We start from the raw sequence: 23,599 nt of genomic DNA on the forward strand, positions 1-23,599 counted from the left end.
CAGTGAGGGAGACTCTTTCATGCCTTATCTTTGCCTACTAGGAGAAATAGCATGTCACAAGTTTAGCCCTGTGGCTACGGTTAGAACACTTTCACTGCTGTAGGGGATACCATTGCGTATAGAGTTTCTTTATCCATTCTATTGCTGACGAGCACATGGGTCCCTAGTTTAGAGTGAATATGTGTAATGCTGCTGAAGAGTTCTTGTACATGGCTTCTGGTACCCATGTGCAGGGGTTTTTCCAGGGCATGCTTTTAGTATGTAGGTCATAACATTATTTTAGCATGTTACAACAATCTTTTTCAAAAGCTGAAATAGACCAGGAACCATCAGCAGGCAACAGATCCTTAACAAGGGTCAGATTTTATAGTAATTTTATATTTTTATTTGTACTAAATCTAGTAACGAATTGCTTTATGAAATGCATGTATACTGGCTTATGATATGCAATACATTTCTTCCTGTGAGTCTTAGTAAAAAAGTGTTTGCATGTCACTGCTGTGGATTATAGCTGCTTCGATGGCAGGATGAATGTGTTCCACTTTACTGGGTAATACCAAGTTGTTTTCCTGGTGGTCACATCAGCGCTCACTCCCACTAACAGCCCTCATTCATACATATCCTTGCCGACACTTGTTCTTCTTTACATTTCTCTGATCTAAGTGAGCCTCTTTCTGTTGTTTGCAGCTGATCTGAACAACATTAAATTCTCAGCTTATCGGACTGCCATGAAGCTCCGCAGAGTCCAGAAGGCCCTGCGCCGTATGTCCTCAGCTGTTCTTCCCCATGGCTTTTACTCCCGTCCTCCTCTCCCTCACCTGTCTGCTTCTCCACACTTGCATCTCACCCTGGCCAGAGTCGTTGACTGTTTTGATGGGAACTCTACAAATACTGGAGCATACTGGCTGTGAAAACTTGATCTTTCCGTTCACCCCACACCCCCAGTCCTGTTTTCAAAGTTACTCCACAGCAATCTGATTCCTAGTCCTTCTTCCCCAGCCAGCTTAGATAATCAAGAACCTGCTTTGCAACAGGCAGCATCTGCTTCCTGGTTTGCCTGCCATCCTGGGGTTATTAGAGACAGCAACAGAAGTGTTCAAACAAGTGTCTGTAGTTGGGCATCAGCGTGCTACAGCTGTGTTGTCTCTTCTGGCCTTGTTCAGGGGTACTTACTGTTCATTTAAACTTCCTGTCCCAGGTGTCTAGGTAGGCTGACTCCACATCCCAGGTAATTAAAATAGCTTCCTGCTGTATATCACATTCACTCAGCCATGCACGACCCTCTGGAAGCAGGACTACGCTTCCTAGAACAGGATTCATGGACAAATCTGTTTTCAGTTGAAACTGATGTTGGGCTGACAGTTGAGCTCAGTGACTGAGGGCTGAGCTCAGTGATAGAGGGCCTATTATGAACAAGGCCCAGGCAGCAGTCCTCTGTGCCTGTGAAATTAGTTTAAAAGACAAAAGAAGCCTTTGAAAGCAGAGGAACTTAAAATAGGATATGATCCCCTGGGAGTTAGCACAACGTAACACGTCTCACCATTTTCTCAAAATTGATGTAAAAGAACTTATGTATACAGAGACGTGCTACATTAAGTTGGGTGACCCCTTGCTACCTTGCTCTTCCATGGGATGGGGATCATGGTAAAGGATATGTTTATGGCATTTTCAAATGGTTGGTTTGGAGTTGGTACCAGATTTGATAATACCGTAGCCTTGCTTCACCACTTCCTTTGGCTTCTTCTTTGGGCTATATTTTCCCTTTCTTCTTTCCTTTCCAGTGGATCTGGTAACTTTGACTACAGCTCTGGAGATCTTCAATGAGCATGACCTGCAGGCCAGTGAACATGTGATGGATGTGGTGGAGGTCATTCACTGCCTCACTGCCTTGTATGAACGACTGGAAGAGGAAAGAGGCATCCTGGTCAATGTGCCCCTGTGTGTAGACATGAGCCTCAACTGGCTCCTCAATGTTTTTGATAGGTAAAAGCTTTCAGTCCTGAAAACCTCCCAAATCAATCCAATGGGGCATCTCCACTGGACACAGTGGGAAGAATTTGCTCCCATGCTGTACTTGGATCAGTCCAGCTTAGGGCACGGTTGGCTGTTGGGTCAAATCAGTGAGGAAAAAAGACTGCCAAGATAGTAGCCCTTCACATACGTTCATGTTGTCTGTCTCCCCCTTTAAACATAGTGGTCGCAGTGGAAAGATGCGAGCATTGTCCTTTAAGACTGGCATCGCATGCCTGTGCGGCACCGAAGTGAAGGAAAAACTTCAATGTGAGTATAACTCCAGCATCTGCAGGGGTGGGGGAGGAGGGTTGTAGAGGGAGAAAGGGGGGAGGCCACAAAATAAGCAGAATTTAGGTCTTTTGACTCTACAGAGGAGTGCTCGCGCCACCGGGTGATGTTTTTCAGTCCCCCGTGCAGCTTCCAGGTCTTAGGTGAGGTTTGAAGCAATGGACGATATGTCCAGAGGGGGTTGCCAAAGGTTGTTGGCCTGGGCTTGAGGAGGTCCTAGAAGAGCTGCCCTCTCTTGAGGGAGGGAAAAACTGCCTAGTGCACATTCCCACACCCGGGAGGCATCCGCTTTCCCAGTACTGCAACGTCTGTGTCTGGTATTGTGCTACTTGGCTGGCTCTCTCTCTCTCTCTCTCTCTCTCTCTCTCTCTCTCTCTCTCTCTCTCTCTCTCTTTCACACAAACACACACACACACCTCCTGTCCTCTCTCTCTCTTCTCTGTCTTCCTCTTCCCTCCCCCTACTTCCCCATCAATATCTATTTGTTAATTTCTTCCTCCTCTCTGTTCTCCTGCATTCTACCTCGTCGTCCCTATTCTCTCCCCTACTGTCCATTCCCCCGCCCTTCCTCTCCCACTGATGACGCCCTATTTGTGTCTGTCTGATTCCCCCTACCCCAAAACTCAGGAATGCTCTCTTTACAACACTTGGGAGTTGAGATTGGGGATGATTTTCTGGATTTTCCGGTTTCAAAAGTCATTAGTTCAGCGAGGTGCCCTTTCTCTGTCATCCTTTTCTGCTTCTTCCACCTCACACCATCCTCTGGCCATTCCTAAATTGGGGCTGGCTATTGTTGATGATGGACCCTGCAGACCTCTTCAGCCAAGTGGCCAATTCAGGCAGCCAGTGTGACCAACGCCATCTCGGTGCCCTGCTTCATGAGGCCATTCAAGTGCCGCGTCAGCTGGGTGAAGTGGCAGCATTTGGGGGCAGCAATGTGGAGCCCAGTGTCCGTAGTTGTTTTCGTTTTGTAAGTATGGAGCTGTAGACTCACAGAAGGAGGGAAGTGAGATGGGAGGGGTGGCCAGTGGAAGGGAGGGAACCCAGCCTCTCAGGTTTCGGTGCAAAGTACTCCGAGGTAAAGGGGCTTTTTTGAGATGGGACAACAGAACTAATGGTCCTCTGGAGTCTGGAGCTGGAGTCCTGCAGGGAAGGGTGTCCATTAAGATAAGGCAGAAGGTGAACACCTCTGGAGGGGGGCTGGTTTCCCGGCTTCACTAAGAGATGGCTGACACTCAAGCAGCAAGCTACTTGGGCCGGGCCATGTCCATTGCATTTCTTATTTCTCTAGAGCACTGGCAAGCCAGTCATTGAAGCTTCCCAGTTCCTAGAGTGGGTCAACTTGGAGCCCCAGTCTATGGTGTGGCTGGCCGTTCTGCATCGGGTCACCATTGCTGAGCAAGTAAAGCATCAGACCAAGTGCTCTATCTGTAGGCAGTGCCCTATCAAGGGGTTCAGGTACGGGACCGAATGTCTGCTGGGATGAGAAAAATGTCATGGGATGCAAAAATGGGTACAAAATGGCACTGTTTAATAATTAGGTTTGTAATTTATCTATGGTGTATTATTATTGGTGTATTGTTGTAACCTTTTATTGGAAAATATTTATCTTCTGAAAAATTAGAAAGGCAATATTTTTCCAGTTGTAATACAAATTACTACAGATTTCTAGAAAGATACAGTAAACATTAAAAAAACAATTATGTACCAAATGTTGAGTCAGCAAATATTTCACCATCAACTGCCCAGAAAGAAAGGAAAAAGAGGAAGCCTGATTTATACCATTTGTGATATAAATACTCCCTTCATAAATGAACAGTTGGTTGCACATAAAAGATCCTAGTGCAGAATTGAAAAGATACATATACTCACATGTTTATAGCATTTCCACCATGCAGATGGAGCTTACATGTCTCCAATCTAAAAATCTGAGGGGCTGGAGAGATGGCTCAAATGTTAAGAGCACTGACTGCTCTTCCAGAGGTCCCGAGTTCAATTCCCAGCAGCCACATAGTGGCTCACAACCATCTGTAATGGGATCCAATGTCCTCTTCTGGTGTGCAGACATACATGCAGACAAAGCATCCAGACACACAAAATACATAATAAATAAATCTTTTAAAATCTGAGATATTTTGTCAATACCCCATAAGGGGTTTCTGCACTAGCAGACTCTGCCAGCAAAGCCTGAGAAAACATGGCAAGCATATCTCACAAAAGAGACCCAATCAGTACCATAGAAATAAATGGCCTAGTAGTGATGAACAACCTTCAGCTCTGCAGCTGAGGATGGCTACAAGTGCAGCCCAACACAAAATCAAAAATTTGCAAACTTCATGAGATTTTCTGTCAGTTAATTGCACATTCCTCTCAGCTATGAACTTCATAGATGGCCATATGTTACAATGTCAACTGACTACAGCACACTGTAGTGCATACCAGAGCCGAGCTTACAGGATAAAACAGTTTTGAAATTCATTCGAAGCCTTCCTAATAGTATCCACTCCTTCCTCCATAAAGCTAACTGATCTCAGAAAATGCCTAAAGTTTATCAGTATGCTGCTGAAGACAGAACCAAGGGTCTTGGACATTCTAGGCAAGCACTGAATGCCAGCCTCAATCCATTCAACCTTTTAGCTTTTTAGAGTGATAACATACAACTGTCCTTTTCAATACTCTGCTTTTTATAACTTGAGCAAACTAGACACTGAAGTAAATGATGACCGCCCAAGAAACCTGGCTATTTAGCTGTAAACCCAGGGATAGATATTGGCTTATTGAAGACAAGGCATTTCACTCTTTGATGCTACTAGGGCTAGGGAAGCTTAGCCTGCCTTCAGAAGGAGGTGGGAAGGACTGTACTATATCCTGTCATAATATAAATAGAATTATTATGAAAAACCTTTTTAAACGAACTTCAGCCAACTTAACCACAGCTAGTGAATTAACTGTCTTCCTATTGGAGGTCTAACTTCTCCAGAGTAGGGAAGGGACCTTTGGGGCTATCCTTGTTTAGAAAGCTACCTCAGAGAGATGTTTACTCCAACTGGCCCCCTTTAAACTCTGGCTGAAGTAATGCCCTTTCCTACACTTACTGGAATCTGGGACTTGTGGTTACATGGGGATTTGTGGTCTGTAGAATAAAGCTATTCACATGTTGAGGACTTCACATTGCTAGGTATAGTAGGATAAGCCCCATTCCCTTCGGTTTGGGTATTTGGACTGGAGAAATGGTAAAGTCAGTGTGTAGCCAAAAGTTTCCCTGATCCCACCTGGCCCCGAGGTCCCGCAACCACTCATAAAATAATCCCTCAAAGGCTTAATATTAATTACAAACTGTATGGCCTAATGGCACAGGCCTCTTGCTAGCTAGCTCTTTCATGTAAGTTAATCCATTCTTATTAATCTATATGCTGTCACATGGCCATGGCGTTACTGGTTGCTGGCATCTTGTTGCTCCTTCAGCAGCAGCCTGCATCTCTCCTGACTCCACCCTTCTTCCTCTCACCTTCAGTTTGAATGTGTCACCTGACCTCATCCTGCCCTGCCATAGGCCGATGCAGCTTTATTTATTATCCAATGGGAGCCACACACATTCACAGCATACAGAAGACATCCCACAGCAACTGTGATACACTGGGTTGTCTTTGTGAGCCCAAGTGTCTTGTGACACTGGATTTGTCCTCTCTCCCCAAGGTACCGGAGTCTGAAACAGTTTAACGTGGATATCTGCCAGACCTGCTTCTTGACAGGCAGGGCCAGCAAAGGCAACAAGCTCCACTATCCCATCATGGAATATTACACACCGGTATGGAGCCTCTGCACCAGGTGGGAGGGTTGGGCTTCTCTCTCTCAGACACTAGGCTTTGACCCTCTGCATTGACACGTGTCAGCAATCCTGGTGGAACATCCCCTGAGTAGTAGGGATTCCCTGGTTTGGAGGATTCTTCCATCACAGCGTCTCTGTCACTAGGACTACAGTTGACTGAGGGCACTCTTAATCTTTCAATCTGCATTAGCTGTTTTGCTGCAGAAAGATGTCCCAATGGGGAAAAAGAGCAAGGTGGGTCCAGGTACCTCCCTTCTCTTCTCATGTGAGTTTTCCTGGCTAGCTTCTTGTATGGCTCCTATACTGAGTCACTGGGTCTTTTCTTGCTACTTTGTTGTTTGTTTTCTACCCCTTCTTGACAATAGCAAAGTCTGTGCTCAAATTACTCAGTCCATTAAAAGGAAAGAGATTTTTCAGTCTCTACTCACAAATTGTACTTGGTTTCCATAGGCAGCCTTCCCTTCACAGCTGCCTGAGCCCATCTTGGTCAGCTTTGGTGAACTCAGTCATAGGGTTGCTACATGTGTAGCCTCCTGAGCTCGTTCCCTCGATGTCTTTTAAGATTTCTTCATTTTTAATTGTATGCATCTGGATGCTTTGCCTGCATGTACGTCTGTGGGCCACTTGTGTGCCTGGTGCCCGAAGAAGCCAGAAGAGGGCTTCAGGTCCCTTGGAACTGGAGTGACAAACAGTGTGGGTTGCCATGTGGGTGCTGGGAATTGAACCCCAGTCCTTTGGAATAAGAGTGCTCTTAGATTCTTTCAGAACCTCAAGTACACTCGAACTGACTTTCTCTCCCACCCTGCCTCTCCATTTCAACCTGTTTCTCTATAATCCACTTTTCTAAGGTGTTATCTTCAAATTGTTTTAGCACAGGAATATGTGAGCCCATGGGAGTAGGGGCCATGCCCTTCAATTCCCCTTTCTTATCATTTACATAAAACATTATAAAGGGCAAGCAGAACAAACTAGCTAGAAGAGGTAAGCTGATAATCCTCGGCCTCCTGTTCATCTTCTCAATTCCTAGAATTTATAGAAAAGGGGCAGCAAGATGGCGTAGCAGGTAAAGGCACTTTCTGCTGAGCCTGATGACTAGAATTTCATTCCTTGAACATACATGGTAGAAGAAGAGAACCAATTCCTGCAAGTTGTCCTCTGAGTGCTTGTGTATCGTAGTGTGTGCATGCAAACACACATGCACAGTAAATAAACACAATTTCAAATTGTATTCATTAAAAAGATTTTAATATAATAATTTCATTTTTGAGAACTTCATGAATGAGCACTGCATCTACATACTTTTCCCCCCTCCGCCTTTTCCTTTGTTCCCTCCCAAATGCACGATCTCCTCTTTAATTACAGTTGCATATATGTATTGCATATATATGCATACACACGTGTATTATATACATACACACATATATATACATATATATGCACACATGTATATACAACCTACAGAGTCCATTTAGCTTTGCTAGTGTGTCCATGTGTCCAGGGCTGACCATGTGGGATTGGATAACCTCTTTGGGGGCTTGTCCCTGGAGAAGAATGGTTCTTTCTTTCTCAGCAGGCATTGACCCCCTGTAGCTCTTCATCTAGGGTGGGACCATGTGGAGTTTCTGTCTGTGCTGGCATGTCAGCTGGTGTTGTCACTATTGATACTATTTTAGAGATCCACAACTAATCAAAATGTAGATAATAAGTGACTGTGGGCATCCCGACTCCAACTGACTGATCTTCAACACGAACCCTGCACGTAAGATTAGGGACAATCACAGAAAGATCGTGAGAACTTGGAAGCCCAGGATACCTGCTGTGAGACAGTGTCTTCTATGTTTGGCAGCAAAGAACCCATGAACTTTCAACAGTATGGTTACCTGAACAAGACCAGCATAATGGCAAAAAAACCGTTATCATAAAATGTAGCAATTGCATGCTTACTGCAAAAGATTCAAACTGTGCAGCTAGAGGTATTTGAAGTCTCACTAGAAAACCTTCCTTTCTCCTCACTCTGGCCCTCACCCCTCCAGCCTCCCTCCCCAGAGTTGAGTTAAGGGTATATTCTTTGAGACATTTGGACGGGGGTGAGGGGGTATGGTAGGCACAAACAACATTGGGATGCCAGTCACTTTCTGTGCTCTAGTGGAAGACTCACAGTATCTCACAGTGTCTGGAAGCTGCTAGGGTGGGTCCCTCTGTCCTGTCTTCCTGCAGACCACATCCAGTGAAAACATGAGGGACTTTGCCACAACCTTAAAGAATAAATTCCGCTCAAAGCAGTATTTCAGCAAACACCCTCAGCGAGGTTACCTGCCTGTGCAGTCGGTGCTGGAGACTGACTGCAGTGAGACGTGAGTACTGGCAGCTGAGCAGAGCCTGTGCATGACCTGGTCCAGCTCACTTCCTGCTGGGAAGGGGCTGAGTCCCAGATGAGCTGGGGAATGTTCCCGAGTGAAAACCCCTAGCAACGAGGCACTTGAGCTTGAGTCTGACTTAGACTCTGGCCTGAGAAACAGAGTAGGAGCCACTCTTTGTATCTTATTACCATCTTGGCAGTGTAGGGGTGGGAGTGGTGAGGAGACAGGATTTCAGTGCCTTTGGTCCTCTGAATCTTTGCTGCTTTTTTCCAGACCGGCTTCTTCCCCGATGTTGCCACATGCTGACACACACTCTCGAATTGAGCATTTTGCCAGCAGGTACCACTGCATTTCAGTGGAGGATGGGGTGGGGCCTATAGGAAGTTCAAGGACAAGGAGAATTAGAATGAACTGGGGGAGAGACAGAGTGGAATGTGCCAGGGCCATCAAGGCCCAACCTTTAGTGGTGGTAGGTGGGGGCAGCTCCGTAAGCCAGTTATCCTATTGTGCCGTTAGAGTGCAGGAGGTGGAAGCAGGCCCCGCATCCTGCTTTTGCTCCTACTGTGCCTCTTTCTTTCTAGGCTTGCTGAGATGGAAAGTCAAAATTGTTCCTTTTTTAATGACAGCTTGTCCCCGGATGACAGCATGTGAGTTTCCACAGCTGCTAATTTTCCAGAAATAGCTGTCCTTGGGATCCTTCTGCCACTGTTTGGGAATGGGAGGCTGGTGGCTAGGGTCCTTGATTCTCCGAGGAAGGAAGGCTGCTTCCTGACTACACTGTTTCGTAAGAGAAGCAATTCTCCATCTGTCAACTGAGCCATCTACTCAGGCCCCTTCTATCACAAGATCCCATCCTTCCATGCTCAAATTTGAGGGTGGGGGGGAAGGCCCTGTCTAAAGTTACAGAAAAGAGCTATTGTATGTGCTCAAGATACAAAACCCCATGTAATGCCACGGCCACCCTAGGAGAAAGCAAAGACTCGACTGAAGTGTGACCTAAGGGGGCCCTGTGCTATAGGCTGAGAGGGGGCCTTGCATTTCTAAGGGAGGTCCCTTGCCTGTGAAGAAGGCCCAGGGAAGCTGACTACGTGAAACAGTCTGGTCTTGACTAGGACTCCAATCCTTTTGGGAGATGAGAAGGAAGGAAAAGGGAAAGGTAAAGGGAAACGGCCCAGAAAGAAAAGTGATTTTCTCATTATACTCAAGAAGACCTCAGAAACCTCAGCACCCTGGAAATATCTCCAGTCCTCTCTCAGATACTGCCTCTTTCAACTTCCCAAAGCCTGAACTCGAGGCCTGGCTTTCTTTATGTGACTTCAAAGTGGATCTGCCAGCATACATTTCCTGGGGTCTGAGCTGGGATCTGAGACCTAGAACCCTGACCTGTGTCTGTGTTCAACTTCTGACCAACCACCTTTCCTTTCCCTACACCCATGCAGAGATGAGGACCAGTACCTGTTGCGGCACTCCAGCCCCATCACAGACAGGGAGCCAGCCTTTGGACAGCAGGCTCCAGGTAGCATGGGGACAGAAAGCAAGGGGGAGCTAGAGAAGATCTTGGCCCATCTAGAAGACGAGAACCGGTAGGTGTGGCCATAGCATACATTTGTGTGGTGCCAGAGGCTGGTGGCTTGGGTTTCAATACTGATACTTCATGTGTTATACATCCAATGACATTCCATGTTCTCAGCTGTATAATAGGGATAATAATGATACCAATTTCCCAGGGTTACTTTGAAAACCAGATGTAATATAATCCTGACTTTTCCAAGTACCCACTAGATACCGGTAGAGAGAACCCTGGAAGAATGCAGTAGAGAATATAACCCGTGCTTGCTCTCAAAGAACTTTCTGTACTAAAACTAGAAAGAACTAGTTGATACTGAGTGAAAGTATCCCAGAGGGTTTTGACATTACATATAGCATTTCCAAACCAGGACAAAGTACCAGGGTTGGCATTATCGCCACAAAAGAAGAGGTGGCTTCACGGGCCTGAGGAAAGTTGAAGGCTCTTAAGAGGGAGGGAAGAAACATCTGCAGAGCTTCTTGGAGCAGTACTTCATGAGCCATAGTGTGCACAGGAGTCAATTGCAAAGCTTGGGGAGATGCAAGTCCTAACTCCTCGGTGTGTTGGGGGGGGGCTGGGTTTCTGTTTCTAACTAGCTGTCAGGGATGTTAGTGTCACTGGTCCACATGCCTCCCTTGGAATGGCAAGCCTTAGAACAGTGTGCCTTGAGTGGTGGAGTGCAGGTGAGGACTAGTTTGCAAAGTGTGTGTCACCAGCCCAGGAAAGATAAACACACAAACATACAGCAAGAGTTTAGAGACTTTTCTAGCAAAGTTGACATTGTCAGCATCAAGCACATAATCAGTGGTCCATCACATTGAATAGGCTAGAGATCAATTTGAGTGTTTTTGAACTTGTGGGGCAAGGGGTGGCAGCGATGTGAACTATGGGCTAGTTGTGAACATTAGGACAAACCCATTGTTACACAATGGAGTGAACTAAGGTCAAAACCCTTGTTTCTCACTAGGGATGGTTCGAGAACAGTTACATTAAAGCAATAGGGAGCAGGCACTGGGAAAAGCTATGAAGAGTTATTCTGTTTGCCCAAACAACAGAAAGCATTGTGCCTAAAAGTAGGCTGTAGCGAGAAGCAGGCTAGGTGATCTCTTTATTTATGCTACGTCTTCCCTTAGAATCTAAAAATCTATTAAGTAGGCTAGGTAAGCCATTGGCACTAATGCCTCTTTTATTTGTAGAACATGTTCTTAACTGCTTTTGAAGGTCAAAATTAATCCCCAAAGCATCAAAGCCCTAAGACATTTCTTATGTGAAATGTCAGCTCACTGCTCTGAGGCCTCCGGATGGCAGAGTAAATGTCAAATAGGCTGGAGAGGAAGTGGCTGTGGCCATTTCAAGCAGAGTACTGCCAGGGGTTGGGTTAGGAGAGCACAGTGATCCCTCACACTTGGGAAAGAGGGGACCCAGAGACTCTGGATAGCGAGTTGACCCTGTTACAGCCTAGGTTTTGGCTTCCATGTCCATGGCAGGATTCTCCAGGGAGAGCTGAGGCGTCTGAAATGGCAGCACGAGGAAGCGGCAGAGGCCCCCACCCTGACTGAGGGCTTCACTGCAGTGACCCCAGACCACCGCCATGAAGAGCTTCTGGCGGAAGCCAGGATCCTGCGGCAGCATAAGGGCCGCCTGGAGACGCGCATGCAGATCCTTGAAGACCACAACAAGCAGTTAGAGTCTCAGCTGCAGCGCCTGAGGGAGCTGCTCCTGCAGGTGAGGCTGAAGATGGAGGAGGAGGGCAGCCCCTGACTCAGGAAGAGGGCATAGAGAGCTTGCGGGTGGTGCAGCAGAGGAAAGAGAAAGCAACCTTTGGCTGGGGCAGTCAGGTGACTTCTTGAGAAGAGCTGACTGGCAATTGGGATGAAGGAGTGAAGAAGGAAATGGGCAGTATGGCTACATCCTTAACCAGTCCTCTTCCCATTCACTTCCATACCACCTCTGTGTGTCACTCTCAAGCTACCTCCAGCCTGGAGGCAGAGGAAGGACTTATAAGGACTTTCTAGGTCATAGCTCATTGGAATCTGGTATTAAAAGAACACACTTCAAAAACCACCTGCGACAAAGGGGCTCAGATAGTAAAGCACTAAGCACAAGGTTGGATCTGCAGAGACCATTAAAAAAAAAAGCCAGGTGTACTGACACACACTTGGAACCCCTTACTAGGGACGTAGATTACTGGTGCTTGCTGGCCAGACTAGCCTACTCGGTGAGCTCCAGGCCTGAGAATGACTCTGTCTCTTTAAACGAAGGAAAGAAAACAGAAAAGAAAGGTGGACAACACCTGAGGACTCACACCCAAAGTTGTTTTCTGACCTCCACATACATGTACACTCAAATATGTGCTCATGCACGCACACATACACACCAACACACAATCCAAAATGTGGCATTTTCAGGTTTGGACATGTTTGGCAAGAGAAATATTTTACAATATTGCTCTTTTTTTTTTTTTTTTTTTTTTGCATTTTGCCCTTCCTGTCTCTGGGAGGTTAGGCAGCTCTGGGGTCAGACAGCCTGGGTTTGAATCTATGCTGTCAGTTAGTGACTGGGAGGTGCTGGGAAAGTTCTTTAACCTTATTCGGCCCCAGTTCTCTTTAAATAGAGGTAATGATAATGCAAGCTACATTTTTTTAAGTGAAACAAAATAATGGAGCTGAAGAGATGGATCAGCAGTTAAGAATTCTTTCCGCTCTTCCAGAGGAGCAGAGTTCAGTTGCCCAGCACCTATGTAGTGCAGCTCACAAATGAGTAACTCCAGGTCCAGGGACTGGACACCTTCTTCTGGCCTCTGGAAGTACCCACATGTGGCATACACTCACAGATGCATACACAAAAATAAAAATGAAAATAAATCTTTTTTAAAGGACCAGCAAGACAGCTCAGCCAGTAAAGTCCTTGCCACACAGGCCTGACAACTTGGGTTCAATCCCTAGAACCCACATAAAGGTGGAAAGAGAGAACTAACTCCACAAAGTTGTCCTATGACCTACACATATGCTCTGTAGCATATATGAGTTTACACACACCACACACATATACACAGCAATAATGTAAAAATTTTAAATAAAAATGTAAAAAGTAATACCACCAACATCATAAGATTGTCATCATCCTAAAAATCAAATAATGTGCTAGCGGTGATGGCACACATCTTTAATCCCAGCACTTGGGAGGCAGAGGCAGGTGGATCTCTGAGTTCAAGACCAGCCTGGTATACATAGCAAGTCCAGGACAGTCAGGGCTACACGGAGAAACCCTGTCTTGAAAAACAAACAAACAAATAATTAAATAATACATAGCACAGGATTCAGCAAGATAACAAGAATATAGTCCACTAATCAAATATGTTAACTGCCATTGTCATCATATGCAGCAAACAGTGGCACCCTGCCTCTGGATTAGCCAAAGAACAGCCTTTATTTTCTTGACCAATTTTTAAGTTAACGTTCAAAGTAGTATTTTCATCATGGCCTTTTTGTACATATTTGTGTGATCATACTTTGTTCTCATCTACTCTCCTTCCCATTGCCCTCCTCTGTGCTCCCCTCAAGTTCATTCCCTTCCTTCCCCCCACCAGCCCCACATTCTCCTTTTTTATGACATGTATTTCATTGCCCTCTCTAGTTCAAGAGATCATATTTAATGAATTCCTTGAGTTGTCTGACATATGCTGTTATGTCATGAACTGAGAATTAGGTGTGCAGCGATGAAACTCCAGAGAAAACTGGGCTCGAAATAACTTAATTATAGTTGAAATGACAGCCAGAGACCTTTAGGTGTGATGCCATTCCTATAAGAACCAGGGGCCAGGCTGGGCGGTAGTAGCGCATGCCTTTAATCCCAGCACTCAGGGGGCAAAGCCAGGTGGGTCTCTGTGAGTTCCAGGCCAGCCTGGTCTACAGATCGAGATCCAGGACAGAGCCCAAAGCTACACAGAGAAACCCTGTCTCAAAAAACAAAACAAAAAAACAAAACAAACAAACAAACAAACAAAAAGGAACCAGGATCTCTTGTTAAAGGAAGAATTTAATTGATAATTGAACAGTCTAAGAGGTTTCTTAAAGGGGAAAGTCATGGTTTATGGTACTATGAGAAACTTCCTAAAGACCCAGGGCATAAAGATAGGCATGAGGTCTCTAAGGTCTCCTGTGAAGCTCAGGAGTCTAAGAATGAGGTTAGGAAGGCAAAGCCACTTAAATCATGCCTTACCTCATGCTAGCCACCTACTGAGTCAGACGGCAATGGTTCTGCAAGCTCATCCCTAGCTTCCTCTCCACACCAGTCAGAAGGTAGTCATCCCCGGGAGAAGGGCCAGACTACTCCAGACACTGAGGCAGCAGGTAAGTCCCCCCATCCAGCCCCTTCCTCTGGAGATTGGTCCTATCTTCAATTGCCTGCCCAAAGTTTTACTAGCGCTTGGGACTAGGGATGTGTATAATTGATTTCTTAACTGTTTCTCACATGTGTCTTCTAAAAAGTGTCTAGTGAGTACCTCCTACATACTAGTCTTTCGAATGGGAGGGTGAGAATACTCTTGACCCACTGTCCAGCTAACAGCAGCTTGCTTCAGCCTCTTGGCTTCCTTCTTATAAAGACAATCTCAAGTAGTCTTCCCTGATCTCTCTCTTCCAATGTAGATGATGTGGGGTCAAAGAGTCAGGATGTCAGCCTATGCTTAGAAGACATCATGGAGAAGCTCCGTCATGCCTTCCCCAGTGTTCGAAGCTCTGATGTGACTGCGAACACCCTGCTGGCCTCTTGATGGACTCAGATCCTCATCCTGTAGTCCATTTCCTTTCCTGATTCTTGTCAAATCCTTCCCTCAACCTTTGCCCAACCTTTCCACTACCCACTGGCCCCACATTCCTCAACCAGAGATATTTGGACCTGGGGCAGCAGCAGGGGATCTGATGGTATGTGAGATGTGATGGGGGATGGGAGAGGACAGGTGGGCTTCCTCTAGAAAGGTTCCCGTTAATCCTTAAGATTGAGCCTGGCCCTATGTTATCCTGCTGTTGCAGCCCAGGCAAAGGCAAATTACACTTGTCATCCAGATGAGGAGCAGAGAATTACCTTGCAGAGCTAAGCAGTGTCCACTGGCCCCTTTCTGTCCTCCATGGAATCACAGAGAGGAAAGCATAATGACCCCAGGGTGTCTGCATTATGGACCCCTGGAGGGGTTAGGTCTACTCTCTGGCCCACTTGAAAGAGGTAAAGGGTATCCCTGAGACACCCATCCAAAGTGCCCCTTAGGGAAGTCTGGGCAGTGTGTGTCCTGTTACTTCAGCTATAGATAGTTTTCACTTTCAGAATTCTACCTACATGGTTCTTACTCAAACATGTAACTTCCTCCTGCCACAGTACCTATCAGATCTTCTCTGATGGGGGAACACTTCACTGTGGCTGTGCTTCCACCCTGTATTTGGGACCATTAAAGACATACTTGTGGGTTTATATTCCTTACTCCCCATCCTCCTGTTTCCTGAAGACCTTGGCATCCCAAGAGACTCCTTGAGATAGATGCTCTCATACCCATATGAAGCCACTCTTTGGTCTTCTGAGTCTGTCCTCACAGATCTGGGGCAGGAGTGGCAGCCTCTTCAACAAGGATGCCTTGCTCGCTTGCTCTCCTTGGGTCAGAAAGGAAAAGAAACTCTCTATCCTAGGGCAACACGAACCTGCCACTCTCCAAGCTATAATAACCATTTGAGAGCATAGGCTGGATCAGGTGAGGTGGTTGATTGCCCCCAGCTGTTCACTGCAAAGTTACAACTGACCAGCCTGAATAGTGGTCCCTGCATAAAAGCCACTAGACTTGAATCAGAAAACTGGCCACATTCCACCCAGATAGCAGCAAGGTCTTCCTGTGCATAAAACTGTTGCTAACTCTGAAATGTGAACCCAGTCCTCAAAATGAACTAACTTTTCCTAGACTGTATATACCGTGATTCCTTTGTCCAGCATCTGTTCCAAATAGAGTGTGGATGTGGGAAGAGTTGGCTGGGGAACTTGGAATGGAGACAGAGCCCACTGGGGTACTTTCTCCAGAGGAGAGCTTTCTCCCCGGAGCTGTGCAATTGACTAAATTTGGAGTTTACCCAATCATACATATCTGTTCTACATACCTACTGGACATCAGTGCTCTCCAAACCTCACTCACACATTAAATTCTAATACTTCTTGAAGAATTAGTGCCCTGCCTTGCTCTTTGTTAGTCTCAGTCTCTGGTTGGGAAGCTAGATCCACCCTGGCTGTGCCCCTGGGATGTTTCTACCCATTGATATTTGAGGTGATCTGACCTTAATACCAAAGCAATGGAAGTCTGTGGCCACAGAATAATCAAACAGGAAGAGACATTCTGTTCTCTTCACTAATTCCAAACTTTGTTCCACTGAGACTTGGTCCTTAGGGATTTTTTTCTGGCCACCCCTAAACAATGATTTAGGAGCCAAAAGAGAAGACATCCAACCTCTACCCATTCCACACAGAAAAGAAGGAACAAAAGGTGTATGATAGCCTTTGCCAGGCTAAGACATAGAGTAGACACAATGGTCCCCTAAGTTCTTAAATCTAGCTCATGGCCTTACATAATACAGTGGTTGTCACTAAAGACAGTAGGAGTGAGATGGTTTATAAACCTAGCTATGGCCAACATGTAGAACTGCTAGGAACCTAGACTGATTTATTCTGGGTACATAGAGCAGTAGCTTGACTCAGGAAGCCAACATTGCATTCTGTCCAACTAAACTACAGGTTCAGGGGTCAAATTTCCATGTCTGGAGGTCTCTGGGCTCAATAATTGGGTATCTGATTATGTGGTGAGCATTTGGTAAGCAAGCATCAAACACAGAGCTAGGTAATCATCAGAATGAGGCATCTTTGTAGGGGCCTAGATTGTGGGCAGTATTCAGATAGATTTGTTGTAGAACAGAGGACTCAGAAACTATCAAATATGTGCCTCCCTATGCCTGTGGAGGACAGATACTATGGAACAATCTTTTATGAAAGTCTTTTTCTTAGCCTCCACTAAAGAGCTCTGAGGCTGCTGAGGGTCTGTGACAACTGCATTGGACTGGAAGTGGTAGAAAAGATGTTGATCTTGTTATGTAGGATTTGTGCTGGAGGTAGACCGAAGCAGCAGGTCAGGGTTGAAGCCTCGGTAAGGGAGTCACTGGCACTTTGCCATCTTGTGTTTAGCTGCAATGCCAGAGGTGAGTACATTGCTCAAGGGTCCACTAGCAGTCATGGCTGCACACATAGGCAGTCTGCATGCAGTGATGAACAAGGCTCCTTGGACAGTGTGAATCACACTGGAGTTGAAGTTAGCAAAGATGCGTTCTATGTTTGGGGGTAGGTTGTGTGTTGTAACTCCTAAAGGAGTCTTGTGTAAGGTATGACTGGGAAGTAGTGAATGAGTTGCTGGGTTAGTAGCCTAAGGAAAACCTTCTGACTTAGGAGATTAGTATCAGTGATGAGGAACGTGTTTACTGGACTTGTTATCAAATAGTGGAGGCAATTTATTCTGGACAGAATTCGATAGAGAACAATAAGCCATTGGGAGGGTAGCTGTGCTTTCAGCTTGAGCATTGATTGGCCATTGTTAGGGAAGGCTGACTGGCTGGAAAATATAAGACTGTGGTACACAGTTGTTTCCTAGAGAGTGTTCCACCCAGGAGGAAATGTGCCCTTCTCTTCAGAATGCAAAGGTTGGAATAAAGGGTCTCAATGTATCTCTCAAGTCCCAGAGTGAAGCAGTCTTTCCCTCTGGAGAAAACTGCTTGAGATTGCAGGTGTTTTGTGAACTGGTCTGGCAGACCACAATAGTTAAAAAACAAACTGAGGGGAAAGGCAGAGGCCAAGCCTGGGAGATCTTTATCGCCAGATTAGTTCTAAGGAGTATCCTTGCTTCCTGGGGCATGTGGGGTGCATGTTTTAAAAGGGATTGGGGGCTTCATGTCCAGCTTCAGACTAGAGCATGTTTTGAACTCACATTTTCAGTGGCAGAGCTGTGGCCTTTGGGACCACTTTCTGTCAGTAATTCCATCCAATTTCCCTTGACACTCTTGCCCGATAGCCAGCCAAGGTGTTGCCTTATTATGACCAGTCCTGGGAGAGAACCTGGAGGCATGGCCCTAAGTCTGTGGGCATTTAGCTCCTCAGCTGGGTAGCCCAATCTGTAGGCCTCCTGGCAGAAAGCTGGTACGTGGAACAAAGAAGTACTTCTTACTGTTTTGACACTTGTGACTCAAGGCCAGGGCTCCTGTCCTTCTCCTCCTCACTTGTCATGTTTGGGAGGAGACCTGATGAATGTCTTTGCTGTTCCCAAGCCAGTATTAAGGGCAGACTGAAAGAGGCCGTGCTGTTAGTTGGCTACAGGAATGAATCAAAAGGATGAAAATTAGGGATGGGATTGGGGAGGAGGTGTCAAGAATGGCATGCAATTGTCTAAAAGTTTGGGATTAATGGTCGGGGGCTAGGAGCAAATGGGTTAACATCAATTGCCACTCACTGTGGTGCTTTTCCCATTTTATCCTTGAATTCTGCTTTAAAAAGAATAAATTTGTATTTGTTTACTTTGGTCCCTCTGGTTATTCTCTCCAATTACGACATTCTACCCTCCTCCAATATTTCAGCATGGAAAGAGAAGAGCTAGGTCAAGAAGGCACAGAGACACTGTCACACTGGCCTGATTACCTCTCTTCATGGCCCCTTCAAGTGTCCTTTTCCAAAAGGAAGAGCTCACTGCACAGGATAAGTAATGGTTCCGGAATTTTCTCATTGATCTGAGTTTTTTCTAGCAGGTGAAACAATATAAGAAAAATCAGAGCCACTGCCGTGAGTGTCCTTGAAAACATATCTATTCAGTTACCAGGGCCACTGCCGTGAGTGTCCATGAAAACATATCTATTCAGTTATGCTCTATCTTTTATTCTGAGATTGTGGCTATATATTTTTTGTGTTAAAATGTCCCCATGTACTTATGATAATCATTTTATTTAATGCCATTTCATGGCAAAATAAAGCTCTATTAGTCCTTCATCTGCACCAATTTTTCTTTCCTTGCCAGTCCATAGCAATACTATCCAATACAAATGCAAGTCACATCCATAATTTCAAAATTTAAAGCACATCTAAAACATAAAGCTAAATATGGGGAATTCATTTTAGCTCACTCAACAAATACTATCCTTTCAACTATAGATTTATAATTAATATTATTATTAATTTAAACAATTCTTTTAATATTTTGCCTGTTTTTCCTAAGTCTTCAGAACTGTCAAGATGTCAGCTTATGATAAGACAAGAATCCAGATAAATACAGTTTATTACTTATAGAGATAACAAAAACAGAATAGTGCTATAAGCTGCCAGGGCCTTTTGTCTCAAAGGATGATGCTGAAATTAAAGGGTTCAGATGACATGTAAAATGGTGGATCCCTGTTGTTGAGTTGTCAGTGTTACATTGTTGTAGCTGAGCAGGGCTGTGGCCTATAGCTGGACCCCAGAAGCAGAAAGCCCTTCACCCTACAATGAGGAAGGCCAATGAGACACTGCATTATGGTAGCCTCCATCAAGGTAGGGAGGTGAGTAAACAGTTCTGTAGTCACTTTTATAAGTCACTTCCTGTGTTCTGGGAAAGTCACAGGGTCTTCCACCAAGACCCTAGTCAACCTGATGCTGAGCTTTATCTGCATGGCCCATGTGGATGGTGCAAGATTTCAGGGTACCTGCACCAAAGCATTTCTCCTATAGAAATCCAGTATACAATGCTTATTTACACACATCTCAGTTATGGATAGCTGTATGTTAGGCATGGCTTGCAGATACCCTATTAAAGGTCACAGGACTATAACATGCCAAGCAATCAGCGAGCTGTGACAAAGGAAAACCATTTAAGGTGTCAGTGTGTATACACATCTTAAAGTGTGTGTATGCCCATGTGAAGTTTGGCGAATCATGGCAACAAACACATGTGATGGGGGCAATGGTAAAGCAGTTCCCGTGGATGACACCGAGGAGTGGCACCTGTGGGGACAGAGAGGCACTCAAGTTGTGCAAGCGTGTCTTTATCTGTTCATCCCGTCTGACCTCCTTCCCTGCCTCTCAGCAGAACTCTTGGCTCCTCTCCAGCCACAGTGTCGGACAGAGTCTTCGTGAAAGGTCTCCTCCACCTCTCACTCCTGAATGGCACCCGCGGCACACATGCCATCCTTCCTGCTTCAGCCTGTCTAGTGTGCGGTTCAGATCTTTCTGCTGCCCCAGTCCTCCACCTTGGCTGCTCTGGAAGTTTTTATCTCCATTTCAAACTCAACCTCTTGGCCTAGCCTGACATAGAATTTCGTTTCCCCATTATCCTTCTCTTTCTTCACATCTTTTCAGTTCTATATGTTTCTAGAAAACAATTTTTATATCATCTTTGCTTTTAAGATTTTCGCATACTTCTCTTCAATTGTTAGCTTAACTTTGTTAGGACATGCTTATGTCCTTTGGTCCTACTTCTTTGCATGTGTTTCCCTTAGCATCCCTGCTGTCTTTGACCCGCTTGCCCAAGCCCCACCCATATCTCCTGATTTACTCTTCTCTTCTCAGTGCTTATCTTCATTTGGGATAGAGCACTAAAGGTGCTACAGAGAATCTAAATGTTAGGAGCCAGACCTGGGTCTAGCTGGGCAGTAGAAACCTACAAGGCCTCTTGGTGATAAACTTGCCACCTCTGATAACTAGATGAAGGCTTGAAGAGGTGACCTACCTACAAATGGTTGAGCTGCAACTGCAACCATGTATTTATTCATTCTACTACATGAATATTTGATTCACACATTGGAGCTGCTAATTTGTATTCCTTCTCTGTATCTTTTTTTCCAAATCCCAGTGTTATATGGTTATGACGTGATGGCTTGCTTGCCTCAAAGGGACTTGGGCTATTTTGTAACCCAAGAACTTTTTTGAAGGACTCTCTAGTATTGATGGCACCTTATGTCATTTCCTATCAGAAAATGCTACACTGTGAATGTGTTCACCTATGTTAAAACATCATTTACAATATAGTGTTTTTAACATATGGGACTTTTGAGTGCAATTAGGTCAAGAAGGCCTGAGTAATACCCTTATAAAAGAGGCCTGGAGAATTATTTTTGCTCCTTCTCCCATGTAAAGATGCTCAAGAGGTCATGATCTGTAAGTCAGGTTGTTTCCTATCAGGGTCAGATTACATCTGTGGATGCCTTGATATTACATTTCTCATCCTCTAGGGGTCTGAGAAATAAATTTATATTACTTATAAATTAAAGAAACTATGGTATTTTTGTTATGGTAGCCTAAATGGACCAAAGCAGAGTTTACTGTTGTGTTTTAATACGATCCTGATTCTTGTACAGCAATGAGGGTAGGAGGTTTAGCTTAGTGGAACAGTACTTGCCTAGCTTGTGCAGAGCCTTGAGCTTGATCACAAGCACCACAAAAAAAATCAACAGACATTTGTTTCAAATAAACATTTTTTTATTAAGCACACATATCAGAATATCATGACATAGTCCTTAAGAAATCCAGGGTTATAGTCGGGTATTGGTGGTGCACGCCTTTAATCCCAGCACTCGGGAGGCAGAGGCAGGTGGATCTCTGTGAGTTCGAGGCCAGCCTGGTCTCCAAAGCGAGTTCCAGGAAAGGCGCAAAGCTACACAGAGAAACCCTGTCTCAAACAACAACAACAACAACAAAAAGAAGGAGGAGGAGGAAGAGGAGGAGGAGAAGGAGGAGGAGAAGGAGAAGGAGAAGGAGAAGGAAGGAGAAGGAAGAAGAAGAAGAAGAAGGAGGAGAAGGAGGAGGAGGAGGAGGAGGAGGAGGAGGAGGAGGAGGAGGAGGAGGAGGAGGAGGAGGAGGAGGAGGAGGAGAAGAAGAAGAAGAAGAAGAAGAAGAAGAAGAAGAAGAAGAAGAAGAAGAAGAAGAAGAAGAAGAAGAAGAAGAAGAAGAAGAAGAAGAAGAAAGAAAGAAATCCAGGGTTTATGAACTGCTCAGTGTTTCTAGGCCTGGCAGGCTCTGGAGGACAAGCACAGAATTCACTCACAAGCCCATCTGGGTGAAGAGGCACCAGGCTATCTATCAGACATTATTATGGTGAGTGAGTACAGGGTGGCGAAGTGGAAGAGAGAGGCAGAACAATTCATGTGCTGAGGAGAAAGACAGATCTGAAGAAGCAAGGGTAGTAAAGAATGAGCTGAGGTACATGTCCTGCTTGCTACCCAGGGCTATGGTGATGTTTGGGCCTGGGCTGCAGCCAAGGGTCATGAATTCATGAATTGGTCCATGACCCTAATGCAGCTGTTGGGGTCTGTGTTGATATCTATGGCTCCTGCTACCACTGAGGGCCTTGTGGTTGCCTTTAGGCCACTATCTGTGACCATGTTGATATCCAAGGAATGTGACCCCCACAGGGGCTACGCCAATCCTGGATTCCTGTACTGCCACCCAGGACCATAGTGACATCCAGCCAGACTGCTGCCTGGGGTCATGTCTGGGTCCATGGTCCTGCTGTGGCCAGGCTCTGAGTTGACATCCATGACTCCTGTTACCACCAAGGGTTGTGCAGAGGCCCTCAGGCTGGGCTGACACCTGATACCATGTTGGTCTTAGAGGGTCAAGCTGTCACCACTGGAGCCATACAGACCTTGGTGGCCCATGCTGTCACCCCAGGTCATGGTGTCCTCTGGTCCTGAACTGTGGCTGTGGGCCATGTCTGGGTCTATGGTCCTACCTCAGCCAGGGTCTTTGTCAATGTCTATGACTCTTTTTACCACTGAAGGCTGAGCAGATGCCCAGGGTCTGGGCTGCCACCTGAGAACATGCTGGCATTTGGGTGCCAAGCCACCACTGGGGCCATTATGATTTGGGTGATCTGCAATGGCAACTAAGGCCACAATGACATCCAAGCCCAGGCTGTTGCCAAGGACCATGTCTAGGCCTGTGGTTCTACTGCAGCCTGAGTCTGTGCTGATGTTCATGGCTTGTGTTGCCACCAAAGGCCACACTGATGCCTGGCATCTGGGCCTCCCTCTGTGGCCTTCTTGGTGCCTGAGGGCTACACTGCTGCAGAGCCCATATAGACCTGAGTGACATGCACTGCCACCTAGGCCAAGGTATTATATAGGCCTGAACTACAGCCAGGGCCATGTCTGGGTCTGTGGCCCTGCCATAGCCAGGGTCTTTGATAATGTCTGAGGCTCCTGTTCCCATTGAAGGCAGTGCAGATGCCCAGGATCTGGGCCTACACCTGGGGCCATGTGGGGATTTGAGGACCACAGAGCTGTTGGGTCCATGGCAATATAAGTGACCTGCACTGCCAGCTGGGATATGGTGACATCTGGGCCCTGGCTGCTGCCAAGGACCATGTCTGGATCCATGGTCCACCCACAACTGGAGTTTGTATTGCTGTCCATGGCCTACAGTACCAATTAGGGCCACACAGATGTCAGGGCTCTGGGCCACCACCTAGGGCCATGTTAGTGTCTGAGGGTTAAACCTCTGCCAGGGCCA

At 45.9% G+C, this 23,599-nt stretch overlaps 1 protein-coding gene across 4 annotated transcripts in view; it reads left to right on the forward strand.

Annotated features, from left to right (window-relative positions):
- The window catches only part of Drp2 (dystrophin related protein 2), a 51,046-nt gene extending 34,789 nt beyond the window's left edge, over positions 1 to 16,257 (forward strand). For all 4 annotated transcript variants that reach the window (XM_036174354.1, XM_036174355.1, XM_036174356.1 and 1 more), the window contains 13 exons: positions 688 to 762; positions 1,782 to 1,983; positions 2,195 to 2,280; positions 3,114 to 3,271; positions 3,593 to 3,759; positions 5,998 to 6,109; positions 8,348 to 8,484; positions 8,764 to 8,829; positions 9,072 to 9,137; positions 9,930 to 10,073; positions 11,545 to 11,782; positions 14,289 to 14,409; positions 14,707 to 16,257. In XM_036174354.1, the coding sequence (XP_036030247.1) occupies positions 688 to 762; positions 1,782 to 1,983; positions 2,195 to 2,280; positions 3,114 to 3,271; positions 3,593 to 3,759; positions 5,998 to 6,109; positions 8,348 to 8,484; positions 8,764 to 8,829; positions 9,072 to 9,137; positions 9,930 to 10,073; positions 11,545 to 11,782; positions 14,289 to 14,409; positions 14,707 to 14,831 (1,697 nt within the window). In that variant the 3' untranslated portion in view covers positions 14,832 to 16,257. The remainder of the gene's footprint in view (positions 1 to 687; positions 763 to 1,781; positions 1,984 to 2,194; positions 2,281 to 3,113; positions 3,272 to 3,592; positions 3,760 to 5,997; positions 6,110 to 8,347; positions 8,485 to 8,763; positions 8,830 to 9,071; positions 9,138 to 9,929; positions 10,074 to 11,544; positions 11,783 to 14,288; positions 14,410 to 14,706) is intronic.
- The last annotated feature ends 7,342 nt before the right edge of the window (positions 16,258 to 23,599 follow it).

The sequence above is a fragment of the Onychomys torridus genome, chromosome X (assembly GCF_903995425.1).
Source record: "Onychomys torridus chromosome X, mOncTor1.1, whole genome shotgun sequence".
Classification (NCBI taxonomy): Eukaryota; Metazoa; Chordata; class Mammalia; order Rodentia; family Cricetidae; genus Onychomys; species Onychomys torridus.